The 18,697-nt window shown below is 36.1% G+C and overlaps 1 protein-coding gene across 2 annotated transcripts; it reads right to left on the reverse strand.

Moving 5' to 3' along the window:
• Window positions 1-202: 202 nt before the first annotated feature.
• Window positions 203-11,443, reverse strand: LOC103703585 (kinesin-like protein KIN-14H). 2 transcript variants are annotated; one of them, XM_039132256.3, is made up of 17 exons: window positions 11,071-11,443; window positions 10,711-10,983; window positions 10,486-10,630; window positions 10,190-10,299; window positions 9,994-10,113; window positions 9,720-9,923; window positions 6,044-6,253; window positions 5,888-5,962; window positions 5,566-5,712; window positions 5,352-5,493; window positions 5,140-5,249; window positions 4,398-4,559; window positions 4,085-4,293; window positions 1,123-1,204; window positions 941-1,045; window positions 752-856; window positions 203-630 (listed from the first exon to the last, which is right to left on the reverse strand). In XM_039132256.3, exons 1-17 carry the CDS (start codon window positions 11,137-11,139, stop codon window positions 451-453), a joined length of 2,448 nt encoding a protein of 815 aa, XP_038988184.3. In that variant the 5' UTR covers window positions 11,140-11,443; the 3' UTR covers window positions 203-450. The 2 variants fall into 2 exon arrangements, with proteins under 2 accessions (XP_038988184.3, XP_088566608.2); XM_088710482.2 differs by having other exon boundaries at window positions 11,066-11,443.
• Between the last annotated feature and the right edge of the window lie 7,254 nt (window positions 11,444-18,697).

The raw sequence follows: 18,697 nt of genomic DNA on the forward strand, positions 1-18,697 counted from the left end.
AACATCATATAAATTATTGTGATCAATAGCTTGTTTGACAGAATAAACAGGTTAAAGTGTTCCCCCCTTGGCACTTCAAAACATTAGTTCATAAATGCCCATTTTTTAAGTTCCATATAGCTGCATTGGAGATCAAAGACTGCAAGGAAAGAAAAGAAAAGCTGTTCATCCATTCCAGCTGAATTGATTTTGGAATCGTTCATGTAAAAATTTGATTCAATTATAAGAGAGATAACGTCAGTGAGAAGGAATTTTGATACGAATATTACCACAATCAACATAATGCCTTCCCTCTACAAATTCAACAACAACACAACATTGATTTCATTTCCTTGGTATTGGTTACAGACAGACAATGTTAGAAGCCTAATAGTCATTAAATATGCCATAACGGCTGCAGCAACGGGTAATCATATGGAGCAAGAGGATGCACAGTAGTTGCCAGGTTGCTTAACCATAGCTCAAGCGCGAGTCTGAAGGACGCATCTGGGTCTGGCGACGGGGAATCCCAATCTCACATGAATTAACCCTTGCAGCAAAACGAAGAGAGCAAATTGACTCCCCGACAGACGATGATTCCGGGGAGATGTTGACAAACATTAATGTTTTAGAGTCTCCACCAAGGCAAGGCTAACACAAATTTGGATATTAGGCTAGTTGCAGTTGGGAGTCATTATACAATTATAACATCTCGGTTGAAGATAAAAATCTAATTATCCCAAATATGTTACCAGGGGAAATAGTACTTTACCTGCAGAAGATACGTAAGCTTGGAGTTCCTGAAAGGCACATGATCCTCTTTCTTTGCAATAGCAAAGATCACATCACTCAAGGCTGATAAACTTTTGTTAATCGCCTGCAATAACTCAGAGGAAGAAGGAATACCACATTAAATACAAGCTGAGAAAGAAGTGGACATTGATAAAGAGTTCAAGAGCACCTGTGTTTCTTTTAGGCGGTCACCAGTGGAGCCACTTTTAGCAAGACGCTCACTTCCAGCAAGATCAATTAAATTCAACACCCCTTGAACCTGCTGCTCTGTGCTCTGGACATACGTAGTCAATCAGTACATATCGGCAGGTATAACTAATTAAATCAGTGATATAACTAACACCTGCCCACCTCATTAACTCCAGTTATCCGTAAAGTGAACACAAAGTGACTTCTTGAGGATTGTTCATTCATTTGTGTCTTACCCACAGACCTGCACACCAAATTAAACACATTCATTCAGGATTCAACTTATTTTCATTAGATAACCAAGAGATAGATGTAGGATCAATCAAATACTCAAAAATAGATGGATGTATAATACATGCAGAGTAATACATATGTTTCAATTGTCATATTGTAGTTCAATGTAAAACAAACTCAACAAAAAAAAAGTGTTCACATGGCTAACAATGGAAGGGGCTGGAGTATAACTTCCATAAAAAGTTCCTACAACTTAATGATGTTTTCTTGGAATGGCAGTTATTTCACATGCAAGATTCTATTCATTAAATTCACAAATTTGCTCAACATAAAAATTCACTCTTGGCTCTACGGAGCAGAAGTCATAACTGGCTTGGTTAAAATAACAAGCAGAAGGTATAAGCATTTCAAAAAAATGATGCAAGATACATTCAGCTTATTAAACGAAATCGTAGCCTTGATTTGGTCAACTCTCATACCAATGTCATCTTTATAATATTTGTTGAAAGTCTTTTTTCAACAGTCCTCTGACACCCATGCCAGAGTTGAAAGGCAAAAGGGTTGGGTCTCAAGAATGTCCCAAAAAAAACGTGGGGAAAAAATGCAGAGATCCAAACTAAAAATATTTGATATCATCAAGGAGATAAAATAACAATCCAAGAATTAAATAGGAAATACATCTGATTTCAACCAGTTCTAAGGTCTAACCAAAAGTGCCTTGGTCTAAAAAATATATTCTGAGCTCAAGGCTACAAAAAAAGAGAGCACCCACAGAGACATACATGTCATATATGCATATATGCATGCATATCTATTTATACCGTGTAGCATTTTCTATATTAAGAGAAAATTCCACATAATGCATAGCACGCTGCTGAATCTTGGACTTCATGTGCATATTTGTTCAATAAAAGTTAGCAGGGACAGGATTCAGAAACTAATTTGTTTTCTTGGTCGCCACTATATTAAGAGTCAACAAGATGAATGGTGTTTGGATAACGCAAACAAGAATGCTGCACTAACAAATACAGTGTGCATGGCACATTGATAGATGGGCTTGAGAACTGTTTTTCTGTAACATTTTTCCTAACAAAATTTATACTCATGATCATAAGATGTATATATGGCCTTCAATGATACTCATTTACAAGAAAGTAGTAGGTCTACTCGTTTTGTTTTAACAATGCCCACGTGAAACATTAAGTAAACTATGCAGCTGAAGGACACTTCATTGACAACCGAAGCAGAACAAATAAATCCACAACTTCATAACTGAAATGCAGCAACAACCTAAAAATTAAATACAAGCAATATTGAGACACAAGCAAAACATATAATCTAAAAAAAATGCCACCATATAAATGCACTTGCAGAGGTATTCTCTTAAGAATTTTAAGTTTCAATTAAGAATGACTTGACATTGTCTTTGATAATCCAAAAAATTGATCCAATAGTTCTGGGTCAAAGATCATATCTCCTACCTTTAAGCTACTAAACAATGTATTGATATGATGTGGATGTATTATATTAGATTTCACAATCTATAAATGTCAAAACTTGGATGATCAGGCATTTGCCAACTCTAAATAAGATCATCATTCAACTAAAAAAATTTCCTCTAATCTAGAAATCTAGTTAGACGTGCCCTATATAAAGCACAGGATCGGACACTGAGGGTGCAACATCCAGCTGAACCCATGCATACACTACCACAAAATAAAAATGATCAGTACAAGAAATGAATCACCATGGTTGAAACCACAAGCTAGCAGCTCTCAGGAGTTCCCTTATCCAACTTGTGGCAAAACATTGCAGAATTTCTCAACCAGATCCACCAGGTAAAAAACAAACCCTAGAACTTATTAAAAGAAAAACACAATGCTGTGTCTATTTTGCCATGCATGAATATAACCCTAATTTAGTTATCCACAAGAACAATCACACAAAACAAGAATGTAAATAACATTACATATTGCTTCAACTATATTCAACAATGCATGTACCAGAACTTTCTTAACATGCCTGACTAGAATAATGCAATCAATTATCATATAAGCTAACAGAAAACAAGTTTGTATCTTAAGGTACCAACGATGTGAAACCATATTCTGGATATTTGGATTCCACATGACTCTAATATCCCTAAGATGACATGAAATCAATATTGAACCCAAATTTTGGACAAAAGGCATGTTACGATGCTATTTTTTTCAACTCTTGAAAGTTCTTTATAGCATGGTCATAGATATATATATATATATATATATATATATATATATATATATATATATATATGGGAAAGTAGAAGTGTGATTTAAAGTGATCCTGTGATTTATTTTCCTGCTGCATTATTTTATAATTTTCTCATTTCCTTAAATGTTACATAAAACAATAAGTTGTTATTTTTCCCTTGCTTAATTTTGCGTTTAGTATAGACTACTTCCAGCCATCCTGAAAGTATAATATATCTTGGCATTACTTACATAATAAGCTTTTATTTTACCTCATTTGTGCAGAAAAAAAATAATTTACCACCAGTAAAACTTTAAGAATAATATAAGTAATACAAGATTTGTTAATTTTGGCATCATCCCAACTGTCTCCAATACGAACACAGAGCTTAGCTTGTCCACCCCTAGTAAGCAAATTATAATGTATTGTACATTACACCTTAAGGTACAACATTGGATTACAAGAAAAGAAGAGTGTTACCTCTATATAGAAGAAAACCAATTAGAAGGTTCATATATGGTTAGAAAGGTCGAGATGCACACAAATACAAGCAAAATTTTAAGCTGAGTCAGATCATAAATAAATGTTATAACTGAAATTGTATCAATATCTCATAGAACACTATAAAGGACCAGAGTTCATGTTCAAAAAGATTTACCTACTCTGTACAGCTTGTTGTAGGAGATAAGAAACCTCCTTAATACTGCAAACATCTACAATAGTAAGGTCAGACACATGCGTGTTACCATTGGGATCATGTTTGATTGCATATTGTTTGCTAAGAGCAGCATTTGCATCAAAGCTGCCAGTGCGACCCGGTGATAATAAATCACGAATTGTTTCATTATAAATTTCTAGCATTGAAGCCTGCAAATTGTCAGGAGTAAAACATAGTAACCAAAACTCACCAAGCAAATATTCACATGAACACAAAAAGATTATACAGCAGATACCAAAGCATAAAACTCGACCTGCATTTTGTATTTCCATCCCTGACTTTGTAGAGATTGGCTGGTTTGGAATATTTGCTCCAGAGATCGGGGTATAAGCCCTTTCTGCTCAGGCAGTTCTGGCGTGCCCATCATTGTATAAGTTTTACCAGAACCTGTTTGCCCATAAGCAAATATGCATACCTGCAACAACAGACAATTCATTTTCTTAAATTCAGCATGCCATCACCAGAAAAAATCAAATAAAGGTGGCACTTGTTAAACGAATAATAAAATGGCATGAACTAGATGCTGCATATTAGAGATGTAATACAAAAATGGCATCAGAACCACCATTAGGGGTCAAAAGGATAAGAGAATCGGTAGAACTGGCCAGGCAACAAAAGGATCAGAGTGGAAAACCTAGGTTAAGTCACCACAAGAACATTAGAGAATATGAAAGTCCAGACTAATTCCAAAAAATTAGAATTGCTGATACCATTCTTAATGCTCTGAACCAACCATAAACTGGGATTTCAGGCTAAACAAGATATTTGATTTGCAAACATTCTATAAGTCGAAACCTAGTGTCGATGCAAGCATATCAAACTTCTTTCACTTTCCAACAACATCACCTACTAACAAATCTAGGATTACACTTCAACTGGGAAAAAGTGATTCAATAAAAAAGTGAAACACAATAAACATCTTAGTATATTACTTACAAATAAGAGAAAGTATGATTACATGACAAACAATATAAAACATGTTTCTAGAACAGCACCTTGTAACCATCTAGTGCGCTCTGTACCAGCTGCGAGATTTCTACAAATACATCTTCTTGTGAAGCTTCATAATTGAATACTTTATCAAACGTGAAGGAATATTTTTGCGCTGTTGACAATGGAATTATAAGACATAGTCAATATCTGATCTCCACCACAAAGGAAAGAATGGAAAAAAATGGATCAATATAGCATTGAAAAGCCTTCCTACCATTATTCATCAAGTCAATGCCACGTCCAAGAGATTCAAGTGATGTAGGATAAGAAACAACTGACCCCTCTGTGCCACCACAATCACTGCCAGGTAAAACAGGGCGTACTCTACAAAACACTCGGATATTTCCTTTCAGTTCCTACAGAACGAAGAAAATTTAGCACCAAAATCATTGGCAAAAATAATCAGCCACAATAAGTAACATAAGTACCAATATGGTGTTGTGCAGCTTTTTGCGCAATTTCTCTGCTTCCAAGATTTGAGACTCTGCATCTGCAAGACGATCTTGCAAATCTTTTACAGTCTTCTTCTGTCCTTCATATTCTGTCATTGTCTCGATGGCAGTCAAATCAGCCATCTAGAAAAATAAACAGAGTTGTTAAAACTGACTGAAATAGCTAAATACCATTGAAAAGATGTTTCTTGCTTTACTGCTGCCAAAACAAGTTCCTTTCCCTAAGGCATGGAACAAGAATATCAAATACTGCTACAAAGTCAGATATTACAATTCTCGAAACTCAGCTGTCACTAACCTTCAACTTTTCATTTGCTGCAGCAAGCTGATGCTGCAATACCTGTATCTGCTCTCTTTGGGAAGAGCATGTTTCCTGCAAATATATAATTTAAAAAATAAATAGTCATAATAGCAAATACACAACTTTCAAAATAAACGAGAAGATACAACAAACCTCAAGGGCGGTAGATTTTGTTGTTAAGCTATCCAAAGCCTTTGAGGACTTTCCAGTCATTTCTTCATAGTTTGCAATTTCAACACTTAAATTTTGCACTTGGGCTAATGTATGATCACGTTCATCTCTTACTTGATGCAATTCACTTCTAAGGCAACCTACTTCCTTCATTAACTCTTCTTTCTGTTTAATAGCCTCTTGCTGAGATGACTGGAAGAACATCCAACATAAAAAACTATGGGTCTTTAGTGACATAATTATAAATATAAAAATAATGATAAAATGACATTTATCAAATCAATGGAGCAGCAGTAAGAGCTCATGTGAAATCAAATTGAAGAGCATCTTGTCCATGCCCTCATTCTCAAACTCAAGCTGAAAATTTATATCCTTCCAGAAATGTGAACGTAACAATGTATACAGCAGAAATTGCACCATTTAATTAATACAAGGAGACAGGTATGTATCACTGCAATCAAAATAAAAATATCTTTATCACTTGACTAAAATTTACATGTGCCATTCTGACACCAAGGATATATCATCCTAAACTGGCTAGGTCAAAAGTCTTTAGAAAGCTTATAAAAATTTTATTCAAACCATATAAACTGATGAAAAGGTACGAAATACCTGCCGTTTGTTCCAAATGATTAAAAGAAATGAGAATACATTAAAACAAGGAGGTAGATATGTGCAGCAATCCATCACTACAACAGAGAAACTATACTTCCTTTTTCGTATCAAAAGTTATCAGGAATGAAAAAAGTTCCCAATAAATTCCAACATGGTACACTTGGGAAAATTGTGAGTGGCGAAACTCAAGGACTTCATAAGTCAAGCATGCTAGAACTGTTAACTTCTTAAATGCTAGATGCTTCTGATGAAATCCAACTCTCTAGCAGTAACATCACTCTTCATTTAAAAATTTCATTTCCAATCTTGATATTACATGAGTTATAGACATTGGCAGTTCAACAAACTTCATCCATCATAATTAACAGTGGGATCTCCGCTGCAGTTTAAGCAAGATTGAGATCAAGCTCAAGTAACCATCAACTCACACCAGATGACTCTAAGTGATCCAACTTATGGAATAATGATGAAAAAATATCGTCAAAACAACTTTGAATTGCTTTGCCACATCTAATTACTATATCAATGAGCGTCATCTGATAATTAATTAATTCATAGATACAAAATAACAACAGAGGTAGCCTTAATTGGGAATTTTTGGTGAATGAGGATCCAAAAAGCAGATTCAAAAATGTTGGGACGGTGCTTCATAGTTATGGTTATGGTTATGCGAGAAATAGTTCAATTAGGTGTTGGTTGACATCAACTAATTCTCAACAAAAAATGTTGACCTTCAAACCAACAAATGAGACGGACTCTATGAAAAAGGCTTATAAGTAAGACCTGCCTATAATTCTTTGCCATTTATTTCTTTTTACAGGCAATTGCAGCACAAAAATATGCTTTCTTTATAACATTCGCCCAAGTAGCTCCTTAGTCATGTCAGACTTCAACTGATAATGCCATACTGCATAACTTCATTCTTATAAAGTTGTCCTTTGACATAGCTAACATCACAAGTGGGTTGCATTGGGTCCCAACCGAGCTTGATCCAAAACCTGACATTTAGACCTAGATCCAACCCATTAACTTAGATAGTTATCAGGTGATTCAGGTTAGATTTCTTTTTGGATTAGGTCCAAGTTTAAGAGACAAGGACCTACCCTTTTTGAACAAATCTATTCAAGACAAACCAGATGAGACAAAATTCAGTTATATCCAAAACCAACCTATACCAAATTGTGGCCTTGAACCCATGCGCAACCATGGGTGACATGGAAACAAGTCAGGTCGAGATCATGTTGGGTGTAAATTGGAGTCGAGTCTGGCTGACCCAATTGCAACCCTCACATATTCTCCCATTTGACCTTGTCCATCAAAGGTTACCAATAATCCATCTAGGCAGCTACATTCAATTCAACCAATCATCACTAACTACCTCCTAATCTCAATTCTCAAACCTGTTGTAAACAAACCAGAGTTGGTTCATGAGGGTCTCCAAATCACGGCCTAAAGTTTCATTAGCATGCGTTAAACACATGACTAGATACTTGTGCTATGGCCTAGATGTTTAGTTAAGGTTACAAGGATATCAAGCAGAAGAAATCTCTGATGACAAAGCAATATGTAGATGGTCTAGGCAAGCACCTAGCATCTAATGTATTTTCTTATACAAGCACCATATGCTGATCAAACTATTTAATCATAATAATGATTATAACCACAAGCATCAAGGCCTGTCCCAGCCATCCCTTTCTCAATTAATTTGTATTTTATATTTTGACAAGCAGCTCTTTTTATCAAGCTTTTCCAAATACATTCTCAAAAGTTCTACCTAAAATATCTGAGAGATTCTCCTTCTCTTTCGCAACTATTTGATAATTCACAACCTTCAAATACTGTTTTATTGCATGTGCTTATACTTCATCATAAACTGGTGAAACCCCTATATTCCACATATATGTCCATTTCTAGCCTTATCCCTTCAGTTTGCAAAGCCCCAGCTTAGCAACCTAGTATTTTCTTGATCACTTCTGTTGGCCTTGTTTTCAATTCTGATAAATCTTATACATCGTATTTTATTTTTAAATAATTTTTTTACCTAAATTTTGTACTAATTTCATTTATAAATTGTAAAGTTTCACTATATCATGATTAGCCATAATCAAGCCTAACAAAACATCATATAATCTCTTACAATATAAGTCCTAATGTCAGTGCAACCTATAGGTTCCAAGTGTCTAAAAATCTACTACAATTACAACCCTTAGAATAGTTGATTAATTGATTTTAGGGATTTATAAATTTGTTGATAAGTTAAATAAATGTGGCAGATGAGTGATGGATATAATTTATAGTATGGAGTGTCATGGCTCAGGAGATCAGACTAGTTCTCGTGTGATCATCACATGCCACATAAGGCACAACGAAAGTCAGCACAAGATGAGCCAGTCATACTATAAATTTCCACTTGATAGTATAATAACCAAAGAAGACAAAGAAGAGTTAAAAGAAGAGGATTAATGGGCAAAGCAACACATTTTGAGATTGATCATCAGACGAGATTCACAGTTTGTTTCCAAAATATAACAGGATCATGGCCTAGAATGCATTAGCAATTGCAAAATCTAAAGATTAACTTCTATACAACTCAACAATTCTCATGAGTTTTCCACCTATTGTCCAAGTAATGGGAATTCAAAGGCATATAGTTATTGTGGAACATTGACAGCAAACAACTAAATGCATACTCTAATGTTAGATGATGAAGAGTACAAAATAGACAGTAAACCATAAGAAATAATATTGTCATATGAAGATGAGTTCCCTTCTAGGGTTAGTGGATGGAAGAATGTCTGTCCTATTCAAAATAAAATCACTAGAAGAATTTCTTTCAGCAGTATTCATGAAAGGTGCTTCTAAATATATTTATCCTTTCAAAAATCAATTCTGTTCAGCACCAATTACACACTAAGAACAGATTTTGCAATAATTATTATGAAATAAAGCCAAATGTTTGCAAGTATTAACCAAGACAATATTGCTTGCTCATGTGACATTTAATTCATTGCCGTAAGCCAAAACACAATGGTGAATAACTCACCCTAGAAGAATCCAACTGAATCTTAAGAGAGTTGGTGTGATCCCTTAAACCGGTCAAGGTTTCCATCATAGCATTCTTCTCCTTCTGCAGTTTTGACATAGTCTCACCATTTTTCACAGCATCAGCCTGAAGATTGCTATTGTACTGCTGCAAACTAGTATTGTACTCCTGCAACCTCTTGTTGGTTTCTTGGATCATTTTCAGCTGAAATAACATAAGAAAGTAAGGTTCATAGTGCATCCTTGAAATCTCCACCTATAAGCAAACACCATACCTGATCACTGAAACGTCTCACTTCTTGATTAACCCTTTCAAGTTCTTCAGACAATGTGGCCCGCGAATTTTCAGCTGCAACCCTTGCATCTCTTTCTTCCTCGTAGGATTTAACAGCAGCCTGTCATATTTCAAATTTGCAATAAGAAATATGCCAAGCAGTTCACAAATAAACTCGAAAGTTTCAAAAGTCCCACCAATTTGTCAGCTTCCTCCTTTCTAATGCTTTCCTGCAAAGAGGCATGCTGACTCTGAAGCTCATGGATAGTTGTGTTCATATCTTCAACCTTGGCCCTCATCTCGGACTCTACAGAAAGACAAAAACTCACCAAATTAATACTACAAACACACGGTCCTTCCAACTTCTAGTCAAAAAAAAAAAATTCATTTACAGCCATCAAATGCCATGATGAACAATCAGCAGTCCTGGAACCAAGGTTCTTAACTAGAAGAACCTTGTCCCAGATAATTAAAAGGCAAAAGTGACAATTACCGATGTCTGCATGCATTTTCCCTTCAGAGTCCAACATATTTCTGAGCTTCTCTTGCTCTGCCAAATACCCATCTTCTAGTTCCATGAACCATCTGATACAAGTCCTGAGCTTTTTTATGTACTCTATCATCTGCTCGCTCTTTCCCTATAATACAAAGAAAATTCCCACAAATTCAGTAAAACCGAAGCAATAATTAAACAAAAAGGAAATTTCAGACTGATTACCTTGTAATCATTCTTGTTCTTTCCTTTCATTTTCTCACCCAAGAGCCTCTCCACATCCTCCCTAGATCCAAACTCGACCCCGCCACCATTGCTCCCACCGTCAGAGCTGGGAGCGGTGCCGGCAGCATGATCGCCATGCCCACCAGGATTCAGACCAGCATTGACAATTGACAGCACCTGCCGTGCACGAGGGTTGGTCGCGTGGCCCACCATCTTCCCTACTCCAATCTTCCTTCGCTTGTCCACAGGCGCCTCATCTAAATTGTCCTTCTTCTGCAAGAACCGAACCACGGATCAATCCAAAACGCCAGAAACCGAAACCCTATCCCTAGAAGGGGGTAAGTAGAGGGCAAACCTTACATTTGAGGGGCTTCTAGAGGGGTTGGGGATCGGGGTGGGAGGGGGCCTGTTCTGGTTCCTGGAGGACATGGATTTAAGAGGAGATTAGGAGGATAGGTCTAGGGTTTTGAGTTGGGAAGTGGAGCTTTCTGTTTGGGTGAGCGTGTGGGCCCGTGAAGTGAAGCCGAAGGCAAGCTGGGGGAAGAGAAAGCCGTCGCTTTGACGGCCAGAAAGAAGAAGGCGAAGAAGGATGAGGAGGAAGGAAAAATTCAAGGAAAAATCGCTTTTTTTTTAGGATTTTCTCTTTTCTCTCTGGTGAGATTTAGGGTTAGGGTTAGGGTTTCGGAGGGAGCTTTCGTTTCGTCTTTTTTATGTTCTGATCTCGATTTCGATTAAGAGGGAGACGACGGTTTTGAAAGTTTTTGAATCGGGAGCGGGGCGGGGTTGGAAGGTGACGAAATTGCCCCTTGATTTCGTATTTATTTACAAAAAATCATATTCTTTTATCCCCTTGGTTCTGTATTTATTTTTTTGACGAAACTGCCCCTTGATCTCTCGAGACGGACGCCCCAATAGGATAGGGAAAACGCATTCTTTTTCTTTTACACTGACGGTTTGGATTTTTTTTAAAATAAATATATAATAAAGAGAATTTTCATTGCCTGGGATTTATAATGGTATGCTGAGTGATGTTATTGGATGGTTTCCAATGTGAAATAAAATAATGAATACCATAATACTAACACATTTGTTTTGCGGGAAGAGGAGAGAAAAAAAGTCTGGTCAACAAAAAAGCAGTGAAATGCTGGTTAGAATTTTTCAAAAAAATTAAAATATTTTTTCATAAAAATAAATTTTTTATATTTTAAGAAAAAGATAAATTTGTATAGGATATGAAAAAATTACTTTTTTACGAGCTCAATCAAAATAATTTTTTAAAAAATATCTTTAAACTTCCAGATAGAGTGAGGTAAGACCTTCCTTTTTATTAAGGATACAACAAATATTTTATACAATCTTCTCATACTTAATCAAACATAAGTCATTCTATAACGTGTCATTTTTTTATGATCGACCAAATATGTAAAACCTATTTTTTCAAGCATCATGTTCTCAGGCACCAGCTGTCCGAGAAAAACATACCAGTAAAAGTAATTTTTTCCCATGAATCCAATGAATCTTGATTGGGACTTGAGATTTTGAAGATCCAGGAGTGTCTCTCTGGTTATTCCTCAGGTAATGTCCAGTAAGGTTATTTTTGATGGATCAAACGAGGATTAATTACATGTGAAATCAAGATTTGTTTTGAGGGATGAATATAGGTGTATGCCATTAACAAGTTATCTTTTCTCCAATGTCACTATGCCCTTGTTATTTAAATGTTCACACAGCTTTGAAAGGGGTCAAATATGATGTACATAATAGACATGCATCAAAGCTGTGGATCGAATGAGATTCCCTTAGAGTGGTAGCCTTTACAAAGGGTTATTCTTCATTGCACCACTCTTTGTTGCTTGAAATTTGCTACTTATTGGACCACGAGAGATGATGAAGATCACCTTTGTGTATCTAGAGGATAACTACATAAGAGCATCAGCATTGTTGCTATTTGAATTTTTGTATGGTGCTACGGCTTCCTTCTAAATATCCCTAAGACTGGTTGAAGCAAGTGCTGAAAAGTTCAAATTTCGACCATAATTGTTTTGTGGGGCTTTTAACACTTTTGCTATGAAAGAGAAGTACTAATGGTTCTATACTCCATTCTTGCTCAAGCTCCCTAGAAAAAAATCAAGTTGGCAGAAGAACAACTTATATTTTCAACAGATTGGATTGCATAAAAAGCTCTCATTTTCGGTGGATTGATGGATTCCCTAGGTTTTTTGGATGGAAAGTTCAAGACTTGCTTCAACATTTATGCTTGTGAGTTATTTCTCGTGATATTGTTTTAAGTAATATACCACCATCAAGCTCTTAGGGCTAACACCTATTGACAGGATATTGCACATTAAAACCTTCTTAGGGTACTCCTAAGATTTTTTTTTAGAATACATATTAAAATTCTTAATATCTAGGTTTACCATCAAAATACAACACAAAAGATGCTCTTTGTTTCCATTTTCTCTTCTCCATCATGAGACCTTCCCTTCTCATACAATAAAATACTCTATACTTCATATTAATATGTTGTTATGATCCTCCTAAAATTCTCAATATTAATATAAGTATTTTGCTTTGAGCCCTTGTGGAGCCTACGAGCCAAATCAATTTCATATCATGATAATGATTATAATGGTTTAAAGGGATACATCACTTGCCTGCATGTATAATAGCATTTAACATCCATAATGTGTGTAACTGAAGTATAAACAGCTGTAATTCCATTGCATCTGATGCAGCTAAACGAAAGAAATATATAATGGAGTCTAGCTTTCATCCTTTAGTCCAAAATTATTGGCGGATGGTAGGCACCCTTTACTCCTTTAAAATGACAAATGTTTATAGAAAAGCCAACAACACTATTGATAGGATGGCAACTTATATGGGCAACCACACCGAGCTCCATTGTGGAACTCCGCATCGTTGTTCCTACTTAACTTTTGGATATTTCGTTCTGCAACTCTCGCAGATGTATCTATACAAGAATTGTATAATATCTCCGGCTTACCTAGAAAAATATATATATGAAGGACAAATTTAATTGTTAATTTATCATAAATTTTTGTTTACATAAGTGCACCATTTTTCAAGAGAATATAGTCTCATATGAGAATGGTTTGCAAATATGAACTAATAAAGTGATCCCAAATATTTGAGATAAAGGTTTGTCAATTAGAGCCATGCCTAGATGACTTTCACACATAGATTGCAAATTTTGAAACTGAGATTTTTTTTGCAGCCCGGCTTTGTGAAAAAAATAACAAAACAAAAGCCTTGAAGTCTATCACATCAAGTCCAATGAACTCTAGAGCCATATCATCTTATATTAACAGGATACACTTGTCCCAATAGTAGGGATAAGGCAAAGGACTTGCCATGGTTTTGTCTTGTTAGGGTTAAAAATATATGCATCCATGTGTGCAAAGTCTTTCCTATGTTATTTTTGCATAGATGGACTCGTTCATTCTAAGTGCTCTCTGGGCATACATTGCATATATCAAACTACTAGGATTAATTATATTGTTATATATTTGTTCCCTCTTCATGGAAACTCTCAACCACTATCTTAATCTAACCATTTTTGTCTTCTACCCAACAATGGTGTATGAATTTCAAACACTATATATGAAAGCATTATAAACCTATTAAAAACTATAGATGCAATTTGGATCATCTTATCCATTCGAACTAAATTTTAATTTTTGTTTTTATAATATAAAAGTTATCTTCACTCTCCCAAATACCAGAGGGCATCCAAAAAAACACTTACATTCACTACTCGCAACGTGACATTAAGACATTATACAAGCTAGGAATCACGATTGTCATCCTAACATCGTCGGCACAGTTATATGAGTCGCAGCTCTACAACTCCATGCATTTGCCTCTCTTCCTCTCCCACTATCCTACAAATGATCGGCAAACTTTTATTTTTTTCATTTTTGGTATCCAATGTTAATAGAATTAGAGCTCCTTGAGTAGCTTCAGTAATAATATAAGATATCTGTTAAAAACTCAAAAATTTTGGGTAGGAAGGAACATTATTGTCAATATTTTTATGAAGTTATAGAAGCAGTAATCCGAAAAATGATATCACGAGTATTACTACATGATACGACATAAGCTAACTGCTACAGATTAAGTAGACATCAAGAAATTCCTTGGAACAATATGAAATTGGCAATTTCGCAATTACATATCATGACATGTCCCTGGATCTATAAGTTGGATACGTGGTCGATTCACTTGCAAATTGCCTCTAGATTTTGGATTCTGCTTCCCATGATCCCAATTAAATTCGTTTCCCAACAGACCAACAATTATTTTTTAGGCTTGAGTGCTCGTTTGGTGACCGGCACTTTTCTCCCAATCTTCTCCCAAGAAGTCTAAAGCACCGGAGGTGCCATGTCCCATTCCCCCTCAACCCAAGACCTTAGCCCTGCACACCATTGACAGACCCATTGCAACATTTTTATGATGATATGAGGATGGGGATGGGGATGGCTGCCCTACCAAATTGACATGGTTGGGGATTGATAGCCTTTCGCTATAATGACATCTCCTTGTTCTGATGGACAGATGGATGGACCATGTAAGATCATGTGGTAGGTATACCTTCATGAGATGTTTGATGGCGTTGCATGCGATAGAGACATGCAAACCACAAGCACATTCTGGTTCAATAATGTCAGAGATATATCATTCCCTCGAAGGAACCGAGTCGAATCGTGTAACATTTTCAAATGCAGGCCTAGGTCTGGCAAGCCTCGATCGAAAGCATGCATGTAATTTTGCTGTTTTCATCGACCATATTCTCGAATCCCAGATTGCTTGGAAAGTTTGCCATGGATGCATAAAGAGCATGCATGCACCAAGTTACAAACGCTAGGCTTTGCTTGTAAAGTAATCAATTCATGAAAAATCAAGAGGTGAATGACAAGATACAGAAGTATCTTGACATTTCCATGCATACAGGACCTAAACTTTGGTGACGGCACTGAAATGACCTGAACTTATCCAATGTCTTTGCATATCACATAATGTAGATTGAAAGTGTTAAGAAACAAAGATCAAATAACCAAAACAAACAAACAAAAATAAAAGGTTAGGATGGAAGAAAGCTCATTAGATGATCTAAACTATAAATCAGTTCATTCTATACTCCAAATATTTCTGTTGTGTTTATTTTGGATCTTTCTTCAAGTATGATGATGATGCATGCATTTATTAGTATATAAGGCATAAAAGGCTTCATGACCAGCATCAAAGAGGAAGCGTTTTGTGTATTGCTTAAGGGCTGGGGCCATTAGGTCTTCACTTCCTTTCCCTTACCTTACTCGCACTTTATATAACAATTATCTCTAGCAAGTGTTCCTAATGGTTGACTTGAAAGATATGGAGAAGTGCACCAGCCAATAGTAGGATAGCCATTAGCTATCCATGCTTCCCTTTCATGCGCATTGCACTTGTCTTGCATAGCAAGTGCATGCAACTTGAAGATTCTTGCGACTCCTTTTTTTCGATGTTGTGTTAATTAAAACTTTAGAAACTTTATAGTTGATAAATAAAAAAAAAGTCAGTAATACGACACCTAAGTTTTGTGATTCATTTAACGTAGCAAAATTCATCATATCAAAAAATTGCTACAAATGGTGCCAAGGATTCACATTGTAAGATTCATATCTAAAAAATACAGTGCATAAGGATCTTTGATGTTTTATTTGTTGTTCTAATTTTAATTATTTGATTTTTCATTTACATTTTTCACCTATAGTTGATAGTGATAATTTATATAGGTGCATATATAGTGATAATTTTTCATTTCTATCTTGCACTTTTTGTTTAATTAGATAATAAGAACTTAATAGCATATATGAGGTTGCATATGGAACCATACTCATGATTTCATGATGTCAAAGATTATTAAGCAATGACATCAAAGAGTCAGATCATATGATTATTTGTCTTGATCTTCCAGTGTAAGAATTCTTAGTGTTTTATTCATGTCACCTAATAGGGGGCCAAATGGATCGTCCAGCCCACAGCTAAAAGGCCGCCTAGTTTCGGCCCAATAAACGCCAACATCAACCGGTTGAATCTTCACTTCGACCTAGAATCAGCTCGACTTCGAACTCCGCCAAAAGCTCCACCGACTTCAGATATTCGCCGATTCCTCCGACCAAGCTCGAAGCGTCTAGTTCAGTAGTACGCCCCGACCCTCGGGCTTGGGGCGCTCCACCGAGCATACTTCGAAACTCGGAAAGCCGAGCTACTCTCCGCACCTGTCAAACCGACTTCGTCAAACACATGATGCGACCTCTCAACAAGCTCGGCCTCGCCAACGACCACACCCATGTGCGCGCCTACGCTCGTCTACATAGCCGTATGTTACAACACCACCGTGCCACGTCTCCATAGCCGACCTTCAACAATCAAAGAACAGCACCATGACTACTCCGACCATGTATTACTATGACTGTCAACACCCTGCCGTTCTCAAGAACGGGCAGTACTATACACCACCAACCAGCCTAAGCTACGCGTCATTCGACTCAGAGCCACGCTCCCTCATGATGAGAGCTGATAGTGCCTCTCCACTGGGACTATAAATAGCTCGGTCATGTAACTTCTAAGAAACTTTTAACTGGACCAAATTTATTCCACTCTAATTTGATCGTCGGAGGGACCTCACTGAAAACACCGGTGAGGCTTTATGCAGGTCCACGACCGTCGCGCATGTGGTGGCTCCCGTTTTCTCCTTCCAACCACCAGTGGCTCCCTCGACTCCACTGACGTGGTCACCCTCGGGCCAAATTTGAACTACAATATCTCCCATTTGAATAGCTTAATGTCCCATGAATTTTTCTCGTCTCTGGATGGCAGTGATAGCATCCATATAAAAATATACAATTTATCGATTCTCATGGGTATGCAATTGGAAAACTATTGAATTTTTCTTTTTGTTCTTGTTTTTGTGTTTTGTACATCAAGCCTTTAGGAACTTAATAGAAATCAGTATTTCCAACAAAGTATAGTTAGTCGCATGCTAAACCTAGAAATCACGATCCACATGATATGGTAAATAAATTTTTTTTCCTTCTTATGTGAATCATGGGCGTGATATGCTAGTACACCTGTACACAATGCTTATTGTGTATATAAAATTTGGAATCAATCTTGTGGCTAAAATTAATATAATTGCTTAGAATAGGACAGCTTCTTATGTTATTATTTAATGGACCATGGATTTTATTCATCTAAAGAAGATATTGCATTTCAAACTCAAATCACATTGGACTTGATTTTGGTCCAAGGATAGAAATCTAGGATGGATTAAGGGTATCAAGCCATTTTCAATTTTTTTTTTGGTTTCTCCTTTTCTTTTATATGAATCAAAGCGTTCAAAATAGGCTTAGATGGGCACAATTTTTTCTCCTTTTTCAAAGTTCATTGGCGAGCATACACATCTATCATTAATGCTAATATCCATATGTTGAATGAAGAATCTTTACAAATCTGCCCAGCGTGATGCATGGGGTATGATTTTCTTTTCAAACTATTTTTGAAATGCAAAATAAAAATATAATTGATTGTAATAAATAAAAAACTTTAGTAGCCAAATTTCTGTTGTATATTAAACAATCGAAAATATTAACATCGGGATCGTTAATATCTAAGATATATCAAGCAATGAACTTTAAAGATAAGAAGTATATTATATTAATGTCATTATTACAGGAGTTCACGTGGTGAATGGAGAGCTGAGCACAAGTCAAGCCTCTATTTTATATATATATAATAGATTCATCTAGACTTAATATTAGGTTTAGTCATATTAGATGAAAATGAAAGCAACAAAAAAACACGCTTGATGGTGAATTTTATCTTCAAAACTAGTTTCTATATGAGCTCAATCAAACTCAAGCTCGAGCAAGCCTAGTTCGCCAAATCCCTAACTTCAGACATCAATCATTGGATAAGGTTTTGAATC

The sequence above is a fragment of the Phoenix dactylifera genome, chromosome 14 (genome assembly GCF_051530095.1).
Source record: "Phoenix dactylifera cultivar Ajwa chromosome 14, Ajwa_hap1_PhDact_Kaust_v1.1, whole genome shotgun sequence".
Taxonomy (NCBI): domain Eukaryota; kingdom Viridiplantae; phylum Streptophyta; class Magnoliopsida; order Arecales; family Arecaceae; genus Phoenix; species Phoenix dactylifera.